The 21,137-nt window shown below is 39.3% G+C and overlaps 1 protein-coding gene across 3 annotated transcripts in view; it reads right to left on the bottom strand.

Moving 5' to 3' along the window:
• The window catches only part of LOC122070273 (CSC1-like protein RXW8), a 33,973-nt gene extending 15,903 nt beyond the window's left edge, over positions 1-18,070 (bottom strand). Inside the window, exons 1-6 of one of the 3 annotated variants that reach the window (XM_042634406.1) lie at positions 17,824-18,068; positions 17,609-17,714; positions 16,313-16,696; positions 14,905-15,051; positions 12,021-12,084; positions 10,880-11,089 (exon numbers count right to left, since the gene is read on the bottom strand). In XM_042634406.1, the coding sequence (XP_042490340.1) occupies positions 10,880-11,089; positions 12,021-12,084; positions 14,905-15,051; positions 16,313-16,593 (702 nt within the window). In that variant the 5' untranslated portion in view covers positions 16,594-16,696; positions 17,609-17,714; positions 17,824-18,068. Of the gene's footprint in view, positions 1-10,879; positions 11,090-12,020; positions 12,085-14,904; positions 15,052-16,312; positions 16,697-17,608 lie in introns of all 3 variants that reach the window. The other 2 variants (XM_042634412.1, XM_042634400.1) reach the window with 2 other exon arrangements.
• Between the last annotated feature and the right edge of the window lie 3,067 nt (positions 18,071-21,137).

Below are 21,137 nucleotides of genomic sequence, written 5' to 3'. Positions count from 1 at the left end.
AGCCAGTGAGACAATGGGGGATAAGCTTCATCATCGAGAGGGAAACAGCCCGGATCACCAGCTAAGGCCCCTAAATGACCGCTCAATGATAAAGGAGGTAGGGGTGCAGAGATAGCCAAGAGGTTTGCCGATTACTAGAAGGATAGCTCGTTATAATGGTCTATCCTTCATAAAAAGGTTCCTTGCTCAAACTAATTGAGATCTTCAAGCTAAAATACGTCAAGTGAGGGCTTGGGGTAAGTAAGGAAGCGAAACCAACTGTTAGAATAAGGATTAGTGTGTTGCAAGGGCACATTAGGGCTTTCCCCCCTCCACCGACCCTAATTAGAGTGGGGCGGCTGGATGGGGGTATACTTGTCAATACCTTATATTTTTTTGTTCTGTACTCATATCATGACTATCATGACTCTATCATGATTTTATATTATAAATAGGGGAATTGTGTGATCAATTAAAGACACAACATTCTCCCATTCTTCCTGTTAACATGGTATCAAAGCCTAATTTCTGATCTAGGTTTTCAGTTTCCAGCCCCTTCTCCTTCAAGAAAGCGGACCTTCACCTTTCCTTCCATTACCTTTATTAGCCTCCATCTTATCCTACATTTGTCCCATTTGTTGGGTCCCGGATGACACTGAGAGGGGGGGTGAATCAGTGTGTCCAAAAACTTTTCCTCAGATGGTTCTTTACCAGGTCACTAGCTGATGTGGCTCACTCTCAATCACAGTCTACTGATATTACCCAGAGCTACTATGTGAACTATTGATAACTCTCACTGTTGCACGAAGTTACTCACATAATATGTATTGCTGCTGAGAGTTGACTCACAGACCCCACACGGCAATTACTATCACATACACATAGTCGTATGTACATCCACACTGCACCACCAAATGGTCAGGTCTACCAGATGTACACACCCATCCTGCAGGCACACACTCCAATCCACAATACAATACTAGCATGCACAATCACAACACAAGAAATACGTGCTTCGGCCAGTTGCCTACATGTACGGAGTAATACCCACTGTCGAGCTCAGCAATTACTCAATACTAATTATGACTGCACCCACAGCCAAGGGAACACATTCCCAGTTTCCACCCTTGACTTACAAAGGCTAGGTCTTCACCCCAATTTCCCAGAATAACCTGAGAGGCCACACCCATGGCAGATATGTTTAGGTAGTGGTAACTACCAAGGAACACACTGTCCCTATGTCCAGCATCCACTGAACACCAATTACATAGATAAGGTCGGGCTTATAACAATTCCCTACAATGATATCTCACATAACATAGGTCTATGGCAATATAACCTAGCTAAGCAAACAATGGAAATACAGTAAATCAAAAGCGCAGTCAATGAGTGTAGAATAACTTACAACTCTGTAATGTCTCTGATCACTGGTTTCCGAAGATGGGACCGGGAACTCTGATGGTCCACTAGAATCTTCAATCTCCCCTAAGTTGATGAAGAAATTGGAATGTTCAAGTGCACTGTAGAATCCGAATTAGTCTATGTCTGAAACACTCTGGCAGTGAGTGTGTGATACAGATACTTTCTCTCTTCTTTTCCTCTCTTTCTTTTCTTTCCTTTCCTTTCCTTTTTTTTTCTTTCCTCCTTTGTGGAAGCTCACCCTAGCTTCATCAAGGCACACCACCTCTCATCTTCTTTCTTCTTTCTTCTTTCTTTCCACTTCCTCTCTTCCTTTGTTAGAGCTCTAATGGCTCAACAATGGCTCACACAAGCATGAATGGGTTTCTTCTCTCTTTTTCCTTTCTTCTTCCTCCTCTTTTCTCTTCCCTTTTCTTAGCTACCACCAATGAAGCTTGCTGCCTTGCCTTCCAGCAGCTTCCCAAGTCTCTAATGGAGGCTATGGATCAAGTACAAGAGACTATAGGTTTTGCATTCAAAGCCTAAGGCTTCTTTGAGCTTCAACTCAAATATTCGGCTACCTCTGCAACTCTCCTCTTCGTTTTCTTCCCTTAAGCATGTAGAGCTCGGAGAGATGAAGAATCTCCAACTTGAATCACCCAAATCAGAGTTAGGATGAGGGAGATATAGCCCTTTGAAGTTGGGCTAACCAGAAAGCCATAAATGAAATCTTCGGAGGAGCGGCGTAGGATACACTGGCGGCACGTGCAACAAGGGCGCAAATCTGGCCATAGATCTCATCAAAGAGCATCTAATAATCTGAGCCGTCCGATTAAACCAACAGACAATAGATCTAAACCATAGGTTTTGAATCTCTATGACGTCATCATGACGTACGCGCTGACATTGTCAAACGCGTTGTCGATCACCGATTGGTTGGTGTAACGAGTTTCACGGTACGCTGTCGGTTAACTTTAAGAAAGCTCCCATCGATCTTGACCATTAGATCGGAACCGATCTGATATGATTGGCTCAGATCAAGATATGGAGAATCTCTTTATAGATTCTATGCACATGCGTTACACACAATCAAGACTCAATATGGTGAGGCGCCACACCATCATATCTACTACACTCCACCAATGACAAGCCTCGAGTAAGCATCTTCAACGCAAGCTCTTGCACGAACCGTCAGATCTGAATCTGACCGACGTGGCTCAATTTGAGCCGTGTATTAAGGATCTCTCTGATTCTCTTATATACACATAAGCCCCTGCCTTCATATTTCCACTGCTAAACACCCCTTATCAACTAAGACCTCAAAATCTCAAAATAACATAAAAGCCCTTCAAATTTCAAAAATAAATTCCGAAAAATCCACCCAACACTGAGAGCATACTAATGAATTTTCGGTTTGGATTTTCGAACCGGCTTTACGGAAACACTTATAACTTTTTCATACGATATTCGATCGAGATGAAACAAAGTGTGTTGGAACCGCAACTGGACGCTCTACGACTTTTCAGAAGACTCAATCATCTGACTCAGCCATGTAAAAAGACCAAAATGCCCCTAGACCTTTCCAATGACGAATCTTTCTCATACAGAATCGAAACGCGATGAAATCAGAACCATTGGAAAGATTGGATTTTTTTCGTATTGTTACATGGAGAACACTTCCTTTAAAAAAATCATCTTCAATGCCGAAACTGCCCTCGACTGCCACAAATGTCGTAACTTCTTCATATGGTATCGGAATGCGACAAAATCAAATGCACTGGACTAGATAAATTACAATCTATATTTTTTATGAAGAAACGATCTTCCAAAAATGTAATTTTCACTGCCGAAAATGCCCCAGAGCATAAATAGTCCAATTTTGTCAGTTTTGACCCAGAAACCCGCACCATATACTAAAGATGTATCAAACCATTCTATGCATACCAAGTAGCTCTGTTATCTCATCGGTGACACTGGACACTACCATGTCGTCATTTCCATCCATGTCACCCAAACTGGCCACGTCATCACTGCCACATGGCTGGGTTGCCAACAAAGACAACCATAAAACAACACCATTAACCTACCACAGGGCAGCACTAATGAGGTGATTGAATCTAGTGGCTGTCATATACCCTACCTCATGAACTAAAACACCAAAAACTCTTGTAAGAAAATTTGGGTTCTCCTCTACGATTTGTTATATTTTATGGAGTGTGGTTTCTTCCTCTTTAAGGAGCACACCTATACCTCTTGAAGATCAAGTATAGCTACCTGGAAGGACTCATCATTATCCGCGAGATCAAGATCTACACAAATCGATTTTGTACAAAAAAAGGGTTTTCCTCCAAAACCCTGACAAAATCAGTTTTTGGGACTCCCTCCTCATAATTGGATGAATCTTTTAGGAGATCGACCAGACTTGTGGCCCCATCTGCCAAGTCTTTGTATCAAATCTCCCCTCTTCTTTGATTATCTCAACAGTTCTTCATCAAGCCTGATATTATTTGAAGTACTTCACTACCCTTACTGGGCAATTTGATCCAAGTATAGACACTTTCTAACGATTGATTTTGAAGATTTGGTATTTCTCTCTCTCATTATCAATTTTGTAATAGTTCAATTATATGTCTGAAGTAACTACTGTAACCTCTGGGTCTGATGGACAAAGTCGCAATGACTACATGCCTTTTGGGACTAACTCTGTGAAATTGGAGGAAACTAATTACCTCATCTGGTCCAGATCTACATATCTTAACATTGCTAGTAGAGGTCTCACTAGACGCATTACAGGGAAATTAAAGAAACCCTCTGGTGAGGGTACCCTCAGGATAAATGGGTCATTATTGACTCCTTGGTAATGTCTTACTTGATTAGTTCTATTCATCAATCTATTTCTCAAGGATTTTTTCTATTAGATACTACTTCTTGGGCTACTAGCCTGCTGCCAAGGAAACTTATAGGTAACTAGGGAATGATGCTCAAGTACTTGATCTTAGCAAGAAGGTTTGTACCACTACCCAGCAGGAACTCTATGTGTCCAAATATTATGCAGAATTTCGAACTTTATGGTACGAATTGGATCACTTTGCAGATTATCATCCCCAAAGTGTTGAAGATAGTACTGCTAACACCAAACATGTGGACAAAATTAGGATATATGATTTCTTGGCAGGTTTGAATGTCAAATATGATCAGATTCGTGTTCAGATACTTAGTAGAGCTCCCTTCCCTACACTGGAACAGTCCATTGCTATGGTTTGTACAGAGGAATGTCGCCGTAACTCTATGCTACATACTCCTACTACTGAAAAATCAGCCCTACAAACTGGATCCATTATACCTCTGAGGGAGCAAATCGAACTGGTGATACTACCAAAGAGGTTGTTAAATGTGAACACTGCCACAAACCATACCATACCAAGGCCAATTGTTGGAAGCTCTATGGAAAACCTATTGATTATGAGGCAAAGCGTGCTAGGGGTCGATCCAAAACTAAAGCCTATCAGGATGAGACTATGGACACTCCACCTGCAAGTGCAACTAATATAGGACTCTCCCAAGAGAAACTCTAGGCTTTCAGACATATGCTTAAGACTTCCAATTCTTCAACTCCTGCCAATTCAGTCCTTTCAGGTTCCAATGTTGCTCACTTTGGTATTTTATTTGGTGGTCATTATGCATCAGTCGTCTCCACTCCCTAGATCATTGACTCTGGTGCCACTAATCACATGATCCTCCAATTTATTTCACCAGTATTCACCCACCGTAGGCAGAGATGAAGTTAGGGTAGGAGATGGCACCCTATTATCCTTCTCCGGAAAGAGTTCTATTAAGTGTTATTTTTCTATACCTCTGTCTTCAGTTTTACATATCCCTAATTTTACTACTAATTTGTTATCCATTAGTAGTCTTACTAAAGACCTAAATTGTAAAGTAACATTTTTTCCTTCCCATTGCATTTTTCAAGTCCTGGTAACGGGGAAGACGATTCGATGTGGTAAAGTGCAAGGTGGTCTTTATTTGCTTGATGATGGTTGTCTACCTACGGTTGCAACATCAACTCCTCATCAACTACACTTTGCTTCTTCTGAATTGAATCAATGGCACTGTCATTTCGGACACCCACCATTGGGACCTCTCTTTTATTTCCATATTTAGTTAAAGACCCAATCATGTACTAGGGATGAACTCTTTTGTGAGGCTTGTACTCTGGCTAAACAGACTCATGCCAGTTATTTACCTTTAAATAAAAAAATCTCTTCTATTTTTTATTTGGTTCACTCTGATATATGGGGTCCATCTCGTCAGACATCTATTTTTGGGAAAAGGTGGTTCTTGTCCTTTATTAATTGTTACTCTAGAACTACTTAGATTTACATGATGCAACACAAAAGTGAATTGTTCTGTTGTTTTTAGCAGTTCCATAAAATGATTCAGACTTAATTCAATGGAACTCTAAATATTTTGCGTTGTGATAATGGAAAAGAGTTCATGGAGGGTCAGTTTAAAAAATGCCTAGCTGATCATGGGATTCATCAGACAAGCTGTATTGACACTCCTGCTTAGAATGGGGTGGCTGAACGTAAGAATAGGCACTTGCTGGATATTGCTCGAGCCATAATGTTTGCTAGACAAGTTCCATCTCAATATTGGAGTGATGTTATCCTCAGTCCTCACAGCAGCCTACCTAATCAATCATATGCCAAATCGTGTCCTCAACTCTCGAACTCCTGTTGAGGTTCTTCAAGGGACTACATCCTTCCTGGTTCCTCCAAAGACTTTTGGGTGTGCCTGTTATACTAGGGATCATCATTCACTAGGAAAACTAGAACCTCAAAGTACTAACTGTATCTTTCTGGGTTACTCTATAACACAGAAAATATACAAGTGTTACCATCCCCCCTACCCAGCGTACAATAGTAACAATGGATGTTGTGTTTCATGAATTTATTGGTCAACTCATCGTCACTTCTTCAAGGGGAGTCTAAAGTTATTAGTGAAGAAGATATGACTCTGAATCTGCTTGCTCTACCAGTATACCCATCATCTTCACCTCAGAATCCTCATGCTCCACAGGATAGTGAGGGGGTAGAACCTATATTCCAACTCAGGGGGAGATGACTCCAATTCAGAGAACCACTGGTGAATTCCGAAGACAACTTGATGACTCCACTCTTCAAGTTTATAGTAGCAGACATACTAGAAATAAGCAACTTCAGACCATCACCACTACTACAGCAGCTTTACACATCCCTTCGCCAGCTGGATCCAGAACCGACTAAGCCTCATACTTCAGGTATATTCTCTCCTTCTGACCAACCTATTGCCCTAAAAAAAAGCACTAGGACTTGTACTCAACACCCTATATCTCATGTTGTTTCATATAATTCCCTTTCTCCCTCCTATCGTACTTTTGTGTCTTCTCTTTCGTCTACTTCTGTCCCTAAAAATTGGCAAGAAGCTCTTGTAGAAAAAAAAAAATGGAAGGCCACAATGGAGGAAGAAATGGATGCCTTAAAAAGGAATGCTACATGGAAACTTATGACTCTTCCACCTAGGAAAAGACCTGTTGGCTGTAAGTGGGTGTTTGTGGTAAAACAAAAGTTCGATGGTTCTGTTAACAGATACAAGGCAAGGCTTGTGGATAAAGGGTTCACTCAGACTTGTGGAATCGACTACTGGGAGACATTTGTACCAGTTACCAAGTTGACCTCTATGCGAGTGTTACTCTCATGTGTTGTGAACCTAGGATGGGAGCTCCAACAACTTGATTAAAGAATGTTTTCCTCCATAGAGAGCTCGATAAAGTTTATATGGAAATTCCACCAGGTTTCTCTAGCACAAGAACTCAGGGCAAGGTCTGTAAGTTGAAGAGTGTTCTCTGTGGTTTGAAGCGGTCACTTAGAGCATGGTTTGGAAGATTTCACAAGGCTATGACATCTGTGGGTTATAAGCAAAATAACGCTAGTCACATTGTTCATAAAGAGGTAGTAAAAAAGTTACTATCTCATTGTCTATGTGGATGACATCGTGGTAACAGGAAATGATAGCACTGATATTGATCATCTCAAAGGGTTTTTTGGGCAAAGAATTTAAGATAAAGAGATCTTGGATAATTAAGGTATTTTCTTGGGATTGAAGTTACTAGGTCCTCAAAAGGCATATTTCTTTCTCAAAGGAAGTACATCCTTGTTTTGCTGTCCAAGACAGGTATGTTGGGTTGTTATCCTTATGATATTCCTATGGAATCTAGTAGCCCGCTTAAAGAAAATGAGGGTAAACAAGTTAACAAAGGCCGCTACCAACGGTTGGTAGGAAAACTGATATATCTCTCACATACATGACCTGACACCATTATGGCTATGAGTTTGGTCAGTCAGTTTATGCATGATCCCTATTCCTCTCATATGGAAGTTGTGATGCATAACTTATAACACTTGAAGTCAGAGCTCCAGGAAAAGGGATCCTCTTATCTCCTCATGATCACCTCCGAGTTGAAGCTTATACAGATGTTAATTGGGCTGGTTCACCTGGTAGAAAGTCTATCTCTGGTTATTGTACCTTTGTAGTAGGGAATCTTGTCACTTGGCGCAGCAAGAAGTAGAATGTGGTGGATAGATTTAGTGTTGAAGCCGACCGTAGCACAGGGGATTTGTGAGTTACTATGGTTGCGTACACTTTTAGATGATATTGGTGTACCTGTTCGTCTTCCTGTGATGCTTTACTGTGATAACAATGCTGCTATCAGTATTGCTCATAATCCAGTATAGCATGACCAAACCAAACACGTGGAGATTGATAGACAAAGAAGTTGGATGCTGGTTTGATTTATGTTCCTTTTGCGAAATCTAGTGATCAATTAGCTGATGTGTTCACTAAAGGGCTGGTTGGAAAGCTATTTCATCCTAGTTTAGTCAAGTTGGGCATATGTGACATCTATACACCAACTTGAGGGGAAGTGTTAGAATAAGGATTAGTGTGCCCCTAGGGCTTTCCCCCCTCCACCGACCCAAATTAAAGTGTTGCGGCTGGATGGGGGTATACTTGTAAATACTTTATATTTTCTATTTTGTACTCCTATCATGACTCTGTCATGATTTTATATTATAAATAGGGGACTTGTGTGATTAGTTAAAGGCACACAAGCATTCTCCCATTCTTCCTGTTAACACCAAGCAAGGGCAGTCTTACCAACCCAAGTAGATGATGCTCTCTGTCCGCCCTATAGAGAAATGCTTCGTTATGCACTAATGCGGTCAAATCGAACCGAAATTTTATCGGATAGGACGAGGATCTGAGAGATTCAGGGAGCCCCTTTCCGATTCCCTCACCCAATCTCATGAGAAGCAAGCCCATTAGGCCTTGCTAACATCTGTCCCCAGACAACCAGCCTCACTAGGCTGGCATTGCTAAATGCTCTGCCACAAACGAGTGATGAATTGCGAAAGCATCGGCCCAGGGAAGCAAATATGCTGATTGCTGGAAGGATAGTTAGCATCATTATTCTTGAAGACAGGTAGTGTAAATCTCTCACGAGGTTGAAGTTGAGTCAAAATTTAACCCACTAACCTGAGACATTGGCTTTGGGGTCCACTGCGGTAGAAAGTTTGGCTAGCATAAATACAGATCCTCGCAAATCGACATCTTTAAAGGTCATTTTGTATGAAAAATGAAGCGTTACTAAACATTCAGAATATCAGGCAGATACCGGTGTTGACAGGATGTACGGGCCTAGATGTTGTTGTGAGTGGTGAGGCAATCGCAGATTGTTTCATGGGAAGAAAGTATAGGGTCAGTAGGCGTTAATATATCTCTGCGGGTGTAAAGTATTATTCCTTTTTCAGTCTTTCCCGGTGCAAGGCCGACGAGAAAGAGAGACTTTTGTTTAGGTGGTCATGGGCTTTGATGAAAATGTGCATCCCTGCTAGTTGCTTATATTAACAGGCCTTCTCCCTGCTTCATCAAAGAACCTCGTGTATGGCTAATAGTTTTCTTTCCCATCTTATTCAAACCCATTTTTGCTTCACTTAGCCCTATCCCCCTTTAGGGGTATTTTAATGATAGGTTCTATAGGAACTGGAAGAACATATTTTTGTCAAGTCACTAGCAACAAACTCCTATGTTCCTTTCATTACAGTATTTCCAAACAAGTTCCTGGATGACAAGCCTAAAGGCTATTTTATTGATGATAGTAACAATATCAAGGATGACCTTGACACGGGGCTGCTAACTACGACGATTGCGCATAGTATCTATGGTCCAATCTTAGTACCCACGCTGGCTTTGTCCTAGTGCATATCAAGGTCTATTTGGAGAGATTTCGGGTTAAGGTAACTAGCCGGAGATTTCGGTCGAATTCTATATGTTGCTTTAACCTATTCTATACTCCAGAATGAATCATAGTTTTCACCCAAGACAATTTCTTTATGCCCATCAAAGGACCTTGAGATGCTAATCCACAAAAAACAATACGAGAAATTTGAAAGAACTCATATACGGAATGAGAGCAACCAGTGGAAATACATCGGTTTCTTACTCGTGCAAAGGAACTATTTCTTGGCAACTTGGAAAATTTATAACGATGTTTGTCCCGCAACCCACCATAGAAGCAAAAGTGCCACAGCGGGAAAAAAAACAATGATACATAACCATAAGTTACCCATTTCTCTAACAATATAATATAAAATCCAAAACCAAACTTATCAGAACCCAATGAATTCCTGCTTCACTTCCTTAACTCATGTCCTCTTTGCCTCCCTAATCCTTTACACCCTTAAGACTAAACTAAACCATTACTCACTAGTGTCATCCATGATCTACAGTTGAAGTTCCAGCAAAACAAATTTAAGAGATATTGTGCATAGGTAGATATACAACTGGATGCGCCTCATGTTCAATATATGCATGCAAACTTTTAGAAGATAATGTAACATTGTTAGTCGCTAAAAAAAAAAAAAAAAAAGAGCAACCCAGTGCACAAGGCTCCCACTACTGCGAGGTCTGGGAGGGGCAAGTTATACGCAGCCTTACCCCCTGCTTTGTAGAAGAGGTTGTATCCAGGTTTTGAACCTGTGACCAACATGTTGCAATAGTGCACCTTAACCTTGTTAGTCGCTAAATAAGCTATAAATAGAAGCACGTAAAACTTAAGTACTTACTAATGCATGGATCCAAAGAAAAGGTTGGCACTCAATTTAGCAATTACAACAACTCTGTTCAAGATCCATACATTCTCTAAAGCCATTTAAATTCTTCTCAAGAGTCCAACTCATCAAAATTTACATTTCAAGTCAAGGAAACTTTGAAAGACATGCCAACCTGACATAAACACAACCAGGCATGACCCATTGCCATGCTTATAATAGTGAAATATTCAAAGGAATATCAGGAAAAGTAAGAAATAATGAAAAAAGACAAAATTAGCAACACAAGTACATAGCATAAACAACTAACGTAGCCCTCAAAATAAACACTAATAGAACCTTCCACAATTGCATACCATCAGTTTCTGAACTGTTCCAGACCGATAAACCATTTGGTGTGATAGGTAGCTTGATGCATGATATTTTGTGAAGAAATTCCTCACTAAATCACTGTATGATTCTTCTGGAGACCTTGGGATGGAACGGACAAGAACTGAAAATTGACTTGGGCTGGAAGAAGATCGAGAAATATATTCCAACCTCATTTTAGCAATTCTCTTGTACTCCTAAAGCAGCAAAAAGAAATAAAAATAAAATTCTAGCATCATTCAAGCATTTCAAAAACGAAACAGAAAAATTGCCACTTCAGGCCCAACTAGATAAGCTTATCTGGTTGCCCATATGATTCTTCCATTTTACAGGATAATATGGTGATTCCGATCACTATAGAAATTAGAAAGGGAAATGTCTGGATTGGCCATGTCAAAATCCAAACAAAAATTCAATCAATGCCCTCCCATCTTGATGTAGATACAGCTGCACTTACCTGGTTGGACCAGCAGGACTGGCTGTGGAAGCCAAGGGCCAAGAAGAACCGGTCCAGCTCAGGTTTTTGGTCCAACAAGGGCTGGTAGTAGTTTAGTTAATAGTATGCCTTTTATTTTATCATACTTGTTTTGGGATAGGATACGTAAGGTAAGTAGGAGTCAATTTCAGTTTTGGGGTCTAAGTAGGAGTCAATTTCAGTGTTAGAGTCTAAGTAGGAGAGCCATTTTAATTTCTTTTAAATACTTGCATAAACTCAATGTTTGAGATTAGAGTGAATTTGATTTAAAAGTAGTGAATTCGTGCGTTGTGTGATTCCCCTTCCCCCTCTTTGTGCGATTTCCTTCTCTCCCTAAGGCTACCCCATCACATCTATGTCAATGCACCCAACTATATTCAGCTGTCCATGTATTGGCACAACCCTCCCCCAGTCATCCTGTAGACCTGGATTTTCAATGCTATATTTTGCCACTTTATCAACCCCAACTGGGCTGAAACTTTATAGGTGGCAGGGGAACTTGGGTCTATCTATCAACCAAATTTGAGCCGCATCTAACATGACATGTGACAAAATTTTGGGATCACCAGATAAGCTTACTTTCGTGCCAACCAAACAAACTTGACCCAGAATATACAAAATAAAATTCAAGAAAAAACAGAAGGCATGCTTACAAAATAAAGAAGAATGCAAGCTGAACAAGAGATGATGTACAATGCAAGACAATGGGCCCAAAGCCTGAAACAGTAACACCAAATAAGGAAAATCAAATTAAACAAATCAAGAACAAGTACACCCATGCAAAATAAATATTATTCCAAGTATAATATACAACATGCATACCAAATTATCAATCAAAGTATGAAAATGGAAGGTATGGCATGTATCAACATTTTGAGCAGGTGGATGACAAGTATGATATAAATCTGCCAAAATATGCAATGTATAATGGATGGCAACCATAGTTGCCAAGGCATTACCTAGGCGTCTAGGCAGGTTTTCCTGGAGGCGCCTTACTAGTGTATCCTTAAATTTTTCCTCCCTCGACCACCTTGGTTCGCCTAGGTGCCATGACAACTATGATGGAAACACATATTATTTGAACTAGATGCAAAATGGGCAGGTGGAGGAAGAATTTCATAACCAAGCAGTAGAGGACTCAACCAAGTAACAAAACCACTCAAAGGAGGAGAAATATGGCAGGAGTTTAAATAAATTATCCTTATATGCAAGGATTAAAGCATCGACATTGGTCGCCGTATCAATCAACTCAATTTAAGATGCATATCAGAGGGTATCGTATCGTATCGGAGATACGCTAAATTATGCTAAAGATCAAGGATCAAAGTATTAGTATTGGTCACCATATTGGTCAGACAAATTTAAGATACGTATCAGAGGGAATCGTATCATATCAGAGATACTTCAAACCATGCTTATACGGCTGGTTACAAGTTACAGGCTTACAGCACAGTAGATTTTGATAGAGAGAGAACTAGACCAATTTGTGATGAAATCTTTTTTGCAATGGTAAAAGTTTGGGCTGCCAACATGAAGATGAGGGTGTGTCTTAGGATTGAAGGAGGCCACTTAGTGCAAAAAATGATGAAGGTTAGAACTGATTCTTCCCTCCCAAAGCCCTGTGAGTTGGCACTTGCACCAGCTTACAGCTTTCAATTTTATTTATTTTTTTATTTTTTATTTCTTTGGTGTAAAATTAAGAAAGTGTTAAGTTAGCATAAGAATTACATGTGTATAATGTCAATATGTATACCTACAAGTGCTATCTTTAACTTATTTATTAGGACCCAACCAATTGAGGCTAGGTGGTTCCTAAGGTGGCTCATTATGATAGAGCTAAGGAAATTCTAGGTAGGAAATTCTAGGTGCCCCATGTGATGCAGTTAAATCACCTAAATGGGCTTATTTTATTGGAAATAAAATTGGGTTGGGTGATGTATGTTTTAGGCCTTTGATCCAACGGGTTTTCTTTATAATGAACCACTATAATGTGCCTATAATATGGGTAAAGGCTAGGCATATGGGATTAGTCAGTTAAGTGTCTTTATTTCTTTATTTTAATTGTTAGCAATTGCTTCAGTTAGGATAAATTAGGATTCTACATATTTAATCCTGTTTTGAGTCAGTTTCCTTTATTATTTTGGTTTCCTAGTCAATTTAGGTTACCTTATTAGTTAAGGATGGGCTACACCTTTCCCTTTAGTACTGAAGTCTGATTTTTAAGTTTTCTACATAAGTTTGTAAGGGGGGCAAGAATTGTACCTGAAAATGATGAGTAAAGCTTGGCTTTTGCTTTTGGTTCTATTGTGATTCAACAAGTGGGTTGGTGGTGAATCCAATCCATACCTTGAGGTGAGGAGCCCACGTACTGTTCTTCTGTTCTTTGATGTTCGTCTGAAGGTTATTAATACTGTTTTCTGTTCTTCAATTTCCTCGAATCAATTTCAAATCTAGTTCCTGTGATAAAGGCTTTCCTACTCTCATGAGGACAGCTAGAATCAAGGCTTTCTACATGTCTGATTCATGTTTTAATTTCAGAAATCTCCAAAGGTCAGTATTCTAAACACTATTCTATTGCCAATTTCTGAATCTGTTGCGTGATTGCTATAGTCCTACTCCAGGTGGGATTTGGTTCTTTCTAGTTTGAACTTTGAAGGCCATTCTAGTACACATGTTTATTGATCTATTATGTCTGAAATCAATAGTATAAGTTGAGTTTCTGTTAGGCATGTCAAATCTGTGATCAGATCATGTATCCAATTCCTAGTTTGACTGATTTTGACCTATACCAGTGTCATTAGGAGTTCTCCATAACTTCAGACCCGGCCATTGGATCTTGCAGAGATTTTCAGCGAAAATTCTACCCACAGAAAGGAGCACTCGAACAGAATTTCTCAGTGGTCTGATTAGTTCATCTTGATCATGCATTTCTCTCAAAACTGGATATTTTCACTCCATATTTGATCCTGTTTTGGTACTGGTTTTAACATTGAAATCAGAACCATGTTATCATGGCTGGTTCTGCTAGGTATCACTCTGAGTCATTACAGAAATCATTTGTATGGCAACCATCCGCTCCGCCCCACACTCTATCTCCAGAATCCATCATTTAGGGAACATAGTCCTCTTCTTAAGTGGTTTCCCGATATAAGAACAATTTTCAACTGTCCCAAAGAAAACTGAGCCCATTTCAGGATGCATGAACAACATATTCACAGCAGGCTGTATGAGCCATTTGAGGAGGATATATTCTGCCAATCTGCCTTTCTGTCAAATGTTCCCATTGAGATTCATTCATTGTCATCCATTTAAAAACATCTAAATCATGGCATACTGCGAAACCAAGCCGCAAAGGGTCAAGGCCTGGACTTTTCATATAGCAGCAATCATCTCAAGACGACGGGAAATATTTGTCTCATCTTGAAAAATTAAAGCAATAAAGAAACATATGAACACAAGAAGCTTGAATGAAAATTAGAACTCTAGGGAAACAGCCACAGCTTGATGATCAATCATTTGCAGTAACTTTAAGCATACCATCGTGATCCTTCCTCGACATTCCCAATGGTAAATACATCCAGAGACTCAGAAGGAATTTTCTTATGATGCATTTCTTGCCCATGATAATTTAATGGAAGAACTAGTAGCATGCAAATGACAGCAGCAATGGAGAATATTCGAATACTGCAGAAAATTAATTAGTAGCCATGTCAGTAACATTTCAGACCAGTAGAGCTACAAGCAGAAACTAAGAGAACATTACAATGCAAAAAAACAAATGTGCCAACATGTACAAAAATCCACTCAAAATCATAAATCCCCTCCATAAGGTATAATAGTCAGTCTTACAGAATTCTCAAGAAACATTTCTGAGTCCTGACACACGCACATGCATTGCTCTTACATAATGGGAAGAGTCAAGTAAGACAACTTGAAAATTGTAGAAAAGAAAAAATTACATTGATTGTGTATTATGGCCTTCCGGTAGTTGGAAAAACCAACTAAACAAGTACCTATTAAAGGTGGAATTGAATCTGTGCAGGGTTAACCAGGTATGTTATACCCGATTCCATCATCAGCCACAACTTACTTTCCACTATCTACAGCACTCTGTTAACTTACATAATCAATTTTGTTACCAATGCCATTTCCTCTTTCCTTAAAATACAAAGTAAACTTCAAGTTCATATTAGAGAATGATATGCTTAGACCTGACTCATCTACCCTACAACCCTCACTTACCCCCGCTCAGTAGAAAGTTTATTTCCAGAGTTCATTAAGAAATTAGTTTGAATCATTGATCGGAAGATAAGTCATTTCTTAATTGTTGTGATTTGTTGTGATTCATATCCCAGAAAATGTCTGGGTCTCCCAAAACAAAAAACCAATCAAATATCTCATGACTTAGCATGGAAAGACTTCCAAGCTGCATTACACCAAACATTTAAAATTTTAATCCCTTAGTCTCACTAAATGAGAAATATACCAAATTCTGCATCCAACAGGCACCTACATCAGAACCCTTCAAACCCAGTCATGGAAAAAAACCATCACGGACTTGTTCAAATACAGAACTTGTTAGAGTCTTTAGAAGAAGAATCATATAAAAATTATTAACTACTGGCTGGAAAAAAAGTCCATTGCTAATGTTATCAGTATGTCGATGGGTAACAAAATCCAGGATGATGAAAAGTGAAAACCATCTCGCTGTACACTTGAAATAAGTTCCACCAATAGTTTGGAAACAAAACGATCCTAATCAGTCAGATATATGATAATGAAACTGTACAACTTTTCAATGTTTGGACAGCTTAATTAGTTCCTTCAAATGTAACCTCTAGTGACACAACCAGTAAGAGGTGACACATATATTGATCAAATAAAAAAAATATTTATGTACACCTTCAACTGTCTATAATATTCAGGAAGGTGAGACTTCAATCACCTGAAAACAAGTATCCTCAGGAAGACCACAGCATCTAACCCTGCACTTGCCAAGATCTCTTCTTCTGATGTTTTCCATGCCTTAACAATCCAGCTAGGAGAAGGAACAAATCTCTCAAAGTGGAAAGAACCCCTCTGTTTAATTTTCTCTTGAGCAAGCTTCCGACCAAAGTAGAGACTCACATTGCCTGGTTGTTTTCTTAAAACAGAATATAGTGAAAAAAGCAGCACACATACGCCTATATTGATGCCAGCAGAAGTTAAAAGAGCAGAGATATTCATCTGTGTCTACTACGAATGAAAAACTTTAGGTATCATTATGCCAAAGAAAACCATGCAATCTTCTAGATTTTCTCCTTGTGCCTGGGCGAGTTCAAAAGGGCCACTGCAGCAGAAGAAAGGTAGTTGGATGTGAAGTTCATAAGATTTCATGCAAACATTCAGAAAATAATAGAACTTCTAAAAAAAAATTTCAATGTGTTCAAATTATGTTGTATTGGTATGTGCATAAGTAACCAAACAGGATACAGGAAGGGAGGGTTGCAACAGGGAAACCAACCATGATGAAGAAGATTTACAAATATGCAATGAAAATAACATAGAATGGATGAAAAGTTTTGGTAAACCCCATTAGATATACCAGAACCCTCCAACACTTAATAATTATTTAAAAAAAATTAAAAATAAAAAAAAAACCCTGATATTGTATTTCCAAATGTTAACATAAGAGGAGCAGGTGGAACCAACTCACACTGACAAGTACATTTCATTCACTCAGCAGCAGCCAGACCAGATAGGAAACTACCCCTCCCAAACATGGTACTGAAGTGAGGTTAGTGATATGATCTATTTCATAGATTCTCCCTTTCACTCCCACTCTCTCTCCATTCAAATAATTACTAAATCAAGAAGAGGAAGTTAATCAAATGCGTTTTGCAAGATTTCAAACTGCTCTAATTAGTAAATTTCCTCATCAAGGCGCAACCATTGTGTTAACCAATAGTTATCCTCAACATATATAGAAAGTCACGATTGAAGTGTTTTCCCACCATCTTGAAGACTAACTAAACTTAAGCAACCAATACTGATGGTGCGAGATTATTGAAAATAAAATAGACATGGAAGCATCAAATCCAAAACTGGATCAACCCAAGGGAAACAGTTTCGAACTTGAGTGACAAGAGATCCAATTTAAGATAACAGAAACAATCTCAATAGCAAATTCAAATTTTAAATACAATATAGTTAGTAAACGATTAAAATCAATAAAAAAACAAAATGATCCGAAGCAGTTTACCTTAGGAACTCATCAGAGAAGAAACAGAAGAATGACAAACTTAAAGCGAAATCACAGCCCGAAGAAATCGAAGCAGGTCTTCAAAGACAAGTTATTGAAGAAGAAACTGTAAGAAAAGAACACATTAAATATCAACATCCGCCATTTTCGCACTCACTTCGACTTCTCACATAAACAATCATTGTTGTAAAAAGGCACAAAGGAAGACATGGAACCCTAAGAATGCTGGAAAGGATGTGGCTTCGAGTGTCTTAACCAACACGTAAACGCAATCGACCACCGAGAAGCATCAAATGTATGCCAACAAGAAAAGTGAAACCTCGAATGTAGGCGGGACGGGAGAGCTCAGATGTCGCTTTTTCATTGGCTAGAAAGATCCCCAACCAAAGCCTAAAAAGAACTGGAAAAGACGCAGTGAGATAGCCAACGGATCTTCCCAAGTCAGAATGGTTCAACCACCTCTAACTGCTCTTCTACTCTCAAAGAAGGGACTCTTCTATTATCGGTCCCTACTCCGATGTCCGAGCCGTAAGACCACTAACGGCTCGGGAGTGAGTAAAAATATGATCCAATACGTCGCGATCCACCATATTAAACTGTTCTCAGACCTTTTAAACCATTAATCGTTAACCATGGATCCAACAATCCATGTTCAACCTATGGTATCATCGTCCGATTACTTGTACGCGTTCTTTATCGTTCGGGAAACGGTTCTCTGAGCCGGGAGATGGATGGAATCTCCCACGCCATCCCACTCCGGCACCCATTCCACTGCTGTTTGCACTCTGTCAAAAGCTAGCGGTTACTCTGGTACCTAGCTATGGGTGTCAATCGGTCGGGTTTAATTGGGTTTTGCGAGTTTATACCTTTTATCATAACGTATTTATTTAGGGCCCGTTTGTTTAGGAGAGTTTTGATGGGAGTAAAATTTAAGGAATGGGAGAGTTGTATTTATTTTTCCAAAAGCATGGTAAAATCATATGTTTTGATATAATAGGATGGAAAATACGTTAGACAATTTTGAGAAATGAGTTTTCCTACCGACTGATGTTGCTTTCACCCCATCTCCTTCCAAAGTCCTACCAAATTGGTGGGACTTTGTGGGGTGGGAGTCATTGCAATTGATGACTCTTTCTTCATTCCTCCGTACTCTCTCTCTCACTTCCACTTTATTTTCCTTGCCTTTAACCCCACCAATAGATAGGACCCAGTAGGTAAATATCCCCACCCCAAGCTCCTTTCTAAACAAACAGGCCCTAAAGGAATGAGTCAGTCTTCGTTGGTCGGTCTCTTGTTGGACTTGATCAAGTTTTAGGTTTAACCGAGCTTCTCTTAACTGAACCTTAAAAAATATAATGTACCAATAAAGTCTTACACGAGTCTTAAACAATTTTAATTGTATTAGATATTGAGATATTTTAATATATTTTATTAATCACTTAATAATTTAAAAAATATATTACACTTAATTATATTCAATAATTGGTAAAAACAAAACAAAATAAAACATACATATAGATATAGATGGTTGGGCTAAACGAGTCGTGTTGAGTTGAGATAGTAAATGGGCCAGACCGATTATGTGCCATTGGGCTTACCTCTTGCATTATGTAGTGTGTACTATCGATTAGGGAGCCAGACTGAAAATTGTGAAGAGCACTAAACATCCCGTGTGAGTGGCCCAAGATGTCATTAGTGAGAATCGAACTTAAGACGTCCGAGTTTACGACTCGTATCAAGTTTATTGCTCACCAACAACGTTATCCCCTTGAGTTAATTGGTGTAGACATAAGCCGATCTTTAAATGGTCAGGCTCTATAAATCGAATTGATATAGGCGTGAGATTGACACGCCTATAAGTTTTTACATCGGTTAATCACTTTCAATGTAAGATTATTGCTTTCACATGGAAAAAGAGGAAATAGGAAGTGGGCGTCCATTAGATCCTACTAATGAAGTGACAAGTACCCTTTCACGTGCGGAATTCCATGATACTAACCGGCAACCAACCGTTTCATTGAACAATTCTACCTGTTTGGATTCTGTCGGCAAAGGTTGCAAATTGCAACTTTAGTTTAGGTTGGGCCCGGACCTGCGGGTTATAATCTAAGCCGATCCCGAGGATACATATCCTCAACTTAATCCAGCCCAGCCTGCGTCTGTCCAGTCTGGACTCAACCTACCCCAGCCTCCAGCCCAATAATCCATGTTTCCAAAATTGCAAGTTGAGTTGGATCGGAATATGATCAGATTAGACTGGCCCAAGCCCTATTCCCAAAATTGCTATCTTCGTGCCTCTATGTGAAATTTAACCAAAAAAATTTCAGTAACCACACAGGAATATTCCAAAATTAGGGTGAGCATAAACCAATATAGTACGGTTAGGCCCCGTTTGGTAATCATCTCGCCCTGATTCCATTGATTTCAAGTGAAATTGATTTTCCTGATTCCATGATTTTTGAGAGTAGAATTGAAGTTTGGTAACAGTGTTCCAGTTTCGGAGTAGAAAAATGTGAGAGTTTGTGTATAGTATGCCCCTGACATAATCAATTATGTTTCTACATCATATAATTACGAAAACTGTCATTATACAATTTTACACAATCTCAATATTTACCAAATTGCCATTAATCATTCTGATTTTATACCTTCATCTTCCTAGTTATATTTCTCATAATTTAGAAGAACAAGAGGACCAAATGTTCATTGATGGATCAATCGTGTTTATGCCGACTACAGTCAGAATATGAATGGGGTAAAAGTTTCAAATTCAAATTTTCCTTCATGCCTTTGGCGACCATATTTTTGCAACTACCATAATCAATTAAAAACAAACATTTTCAACCATAAGAAATACAATAGATATGAAAAATATTAGTTGTGTCAGCTATGAGTCATCTTTCAAAATATTTACTGTGTGGATAATACCTCTTAAGGTTCAACATCCTCATCATTGGTTTCACAATCGCACCATTTTTCATACCCTCAATAAAATTTAAATACAGACATATACGCATCCACAACATATACATTTGAAAGAGAACCCAATATTTTTAAGGCTTTTCATCTGATGAGGGTAGGGGTGAAAGTTTGGCCCTATGGCCCAAACCCACTTGGACATGCATTGAGCCTGAATAGAACTTGGGCTGAGATACCCTAACCCTGAGTCAGGGTCAGGCCTGGCCGAGCTAAACCCAGCCCAACTTTAACTCATCCGTCTCACTTCCCCGCCTCATGGTCAGAACCAATTAGGGTAAGCTGGCTCCACCTTGACTCAAGACCATGGTAAGATTTTTCAAGCCCTCAGTCAGGGCTGGGCCGGGCATCGACCCTACAGTAAAGACTTAGGGTTGGGCTGGGGTTTTATAGAGCCCAGCCCAACTATCTATTTAAGCTCTAAGATGTGATTGTCTGGTTTGTTCGGGCTTTCCATCAGATGGATTGTGCACTCCTCCTTTCCCAAGAGGTCTCACCTTGATAAGACTTATCAAAGCTCCTAAATGATACTAATTTCATTTTCTCTTCAATC

Source organism: Macadamia integrifolia, chromosome 2, assembly GCF_013358625.1.
Source record: "Macadamia integrifolia cultivar HAES 741 chromosome 2, SCU_Mint_v3, whole genome shotgun sequence".
NCBI classification, from domain to species: domain Eukaryota; kingdom Viridiplantae; phylum Streptophyta; class Magnoliopsida; order Proteales; family Proteaceae; genus Macadamia; species Macadamia integrifolia.
The sequence above is the reverse complement of the archived record's forward strand: the minus strand, read 5'-3'. Positions and strand labels throughout refer to the sequence as shown.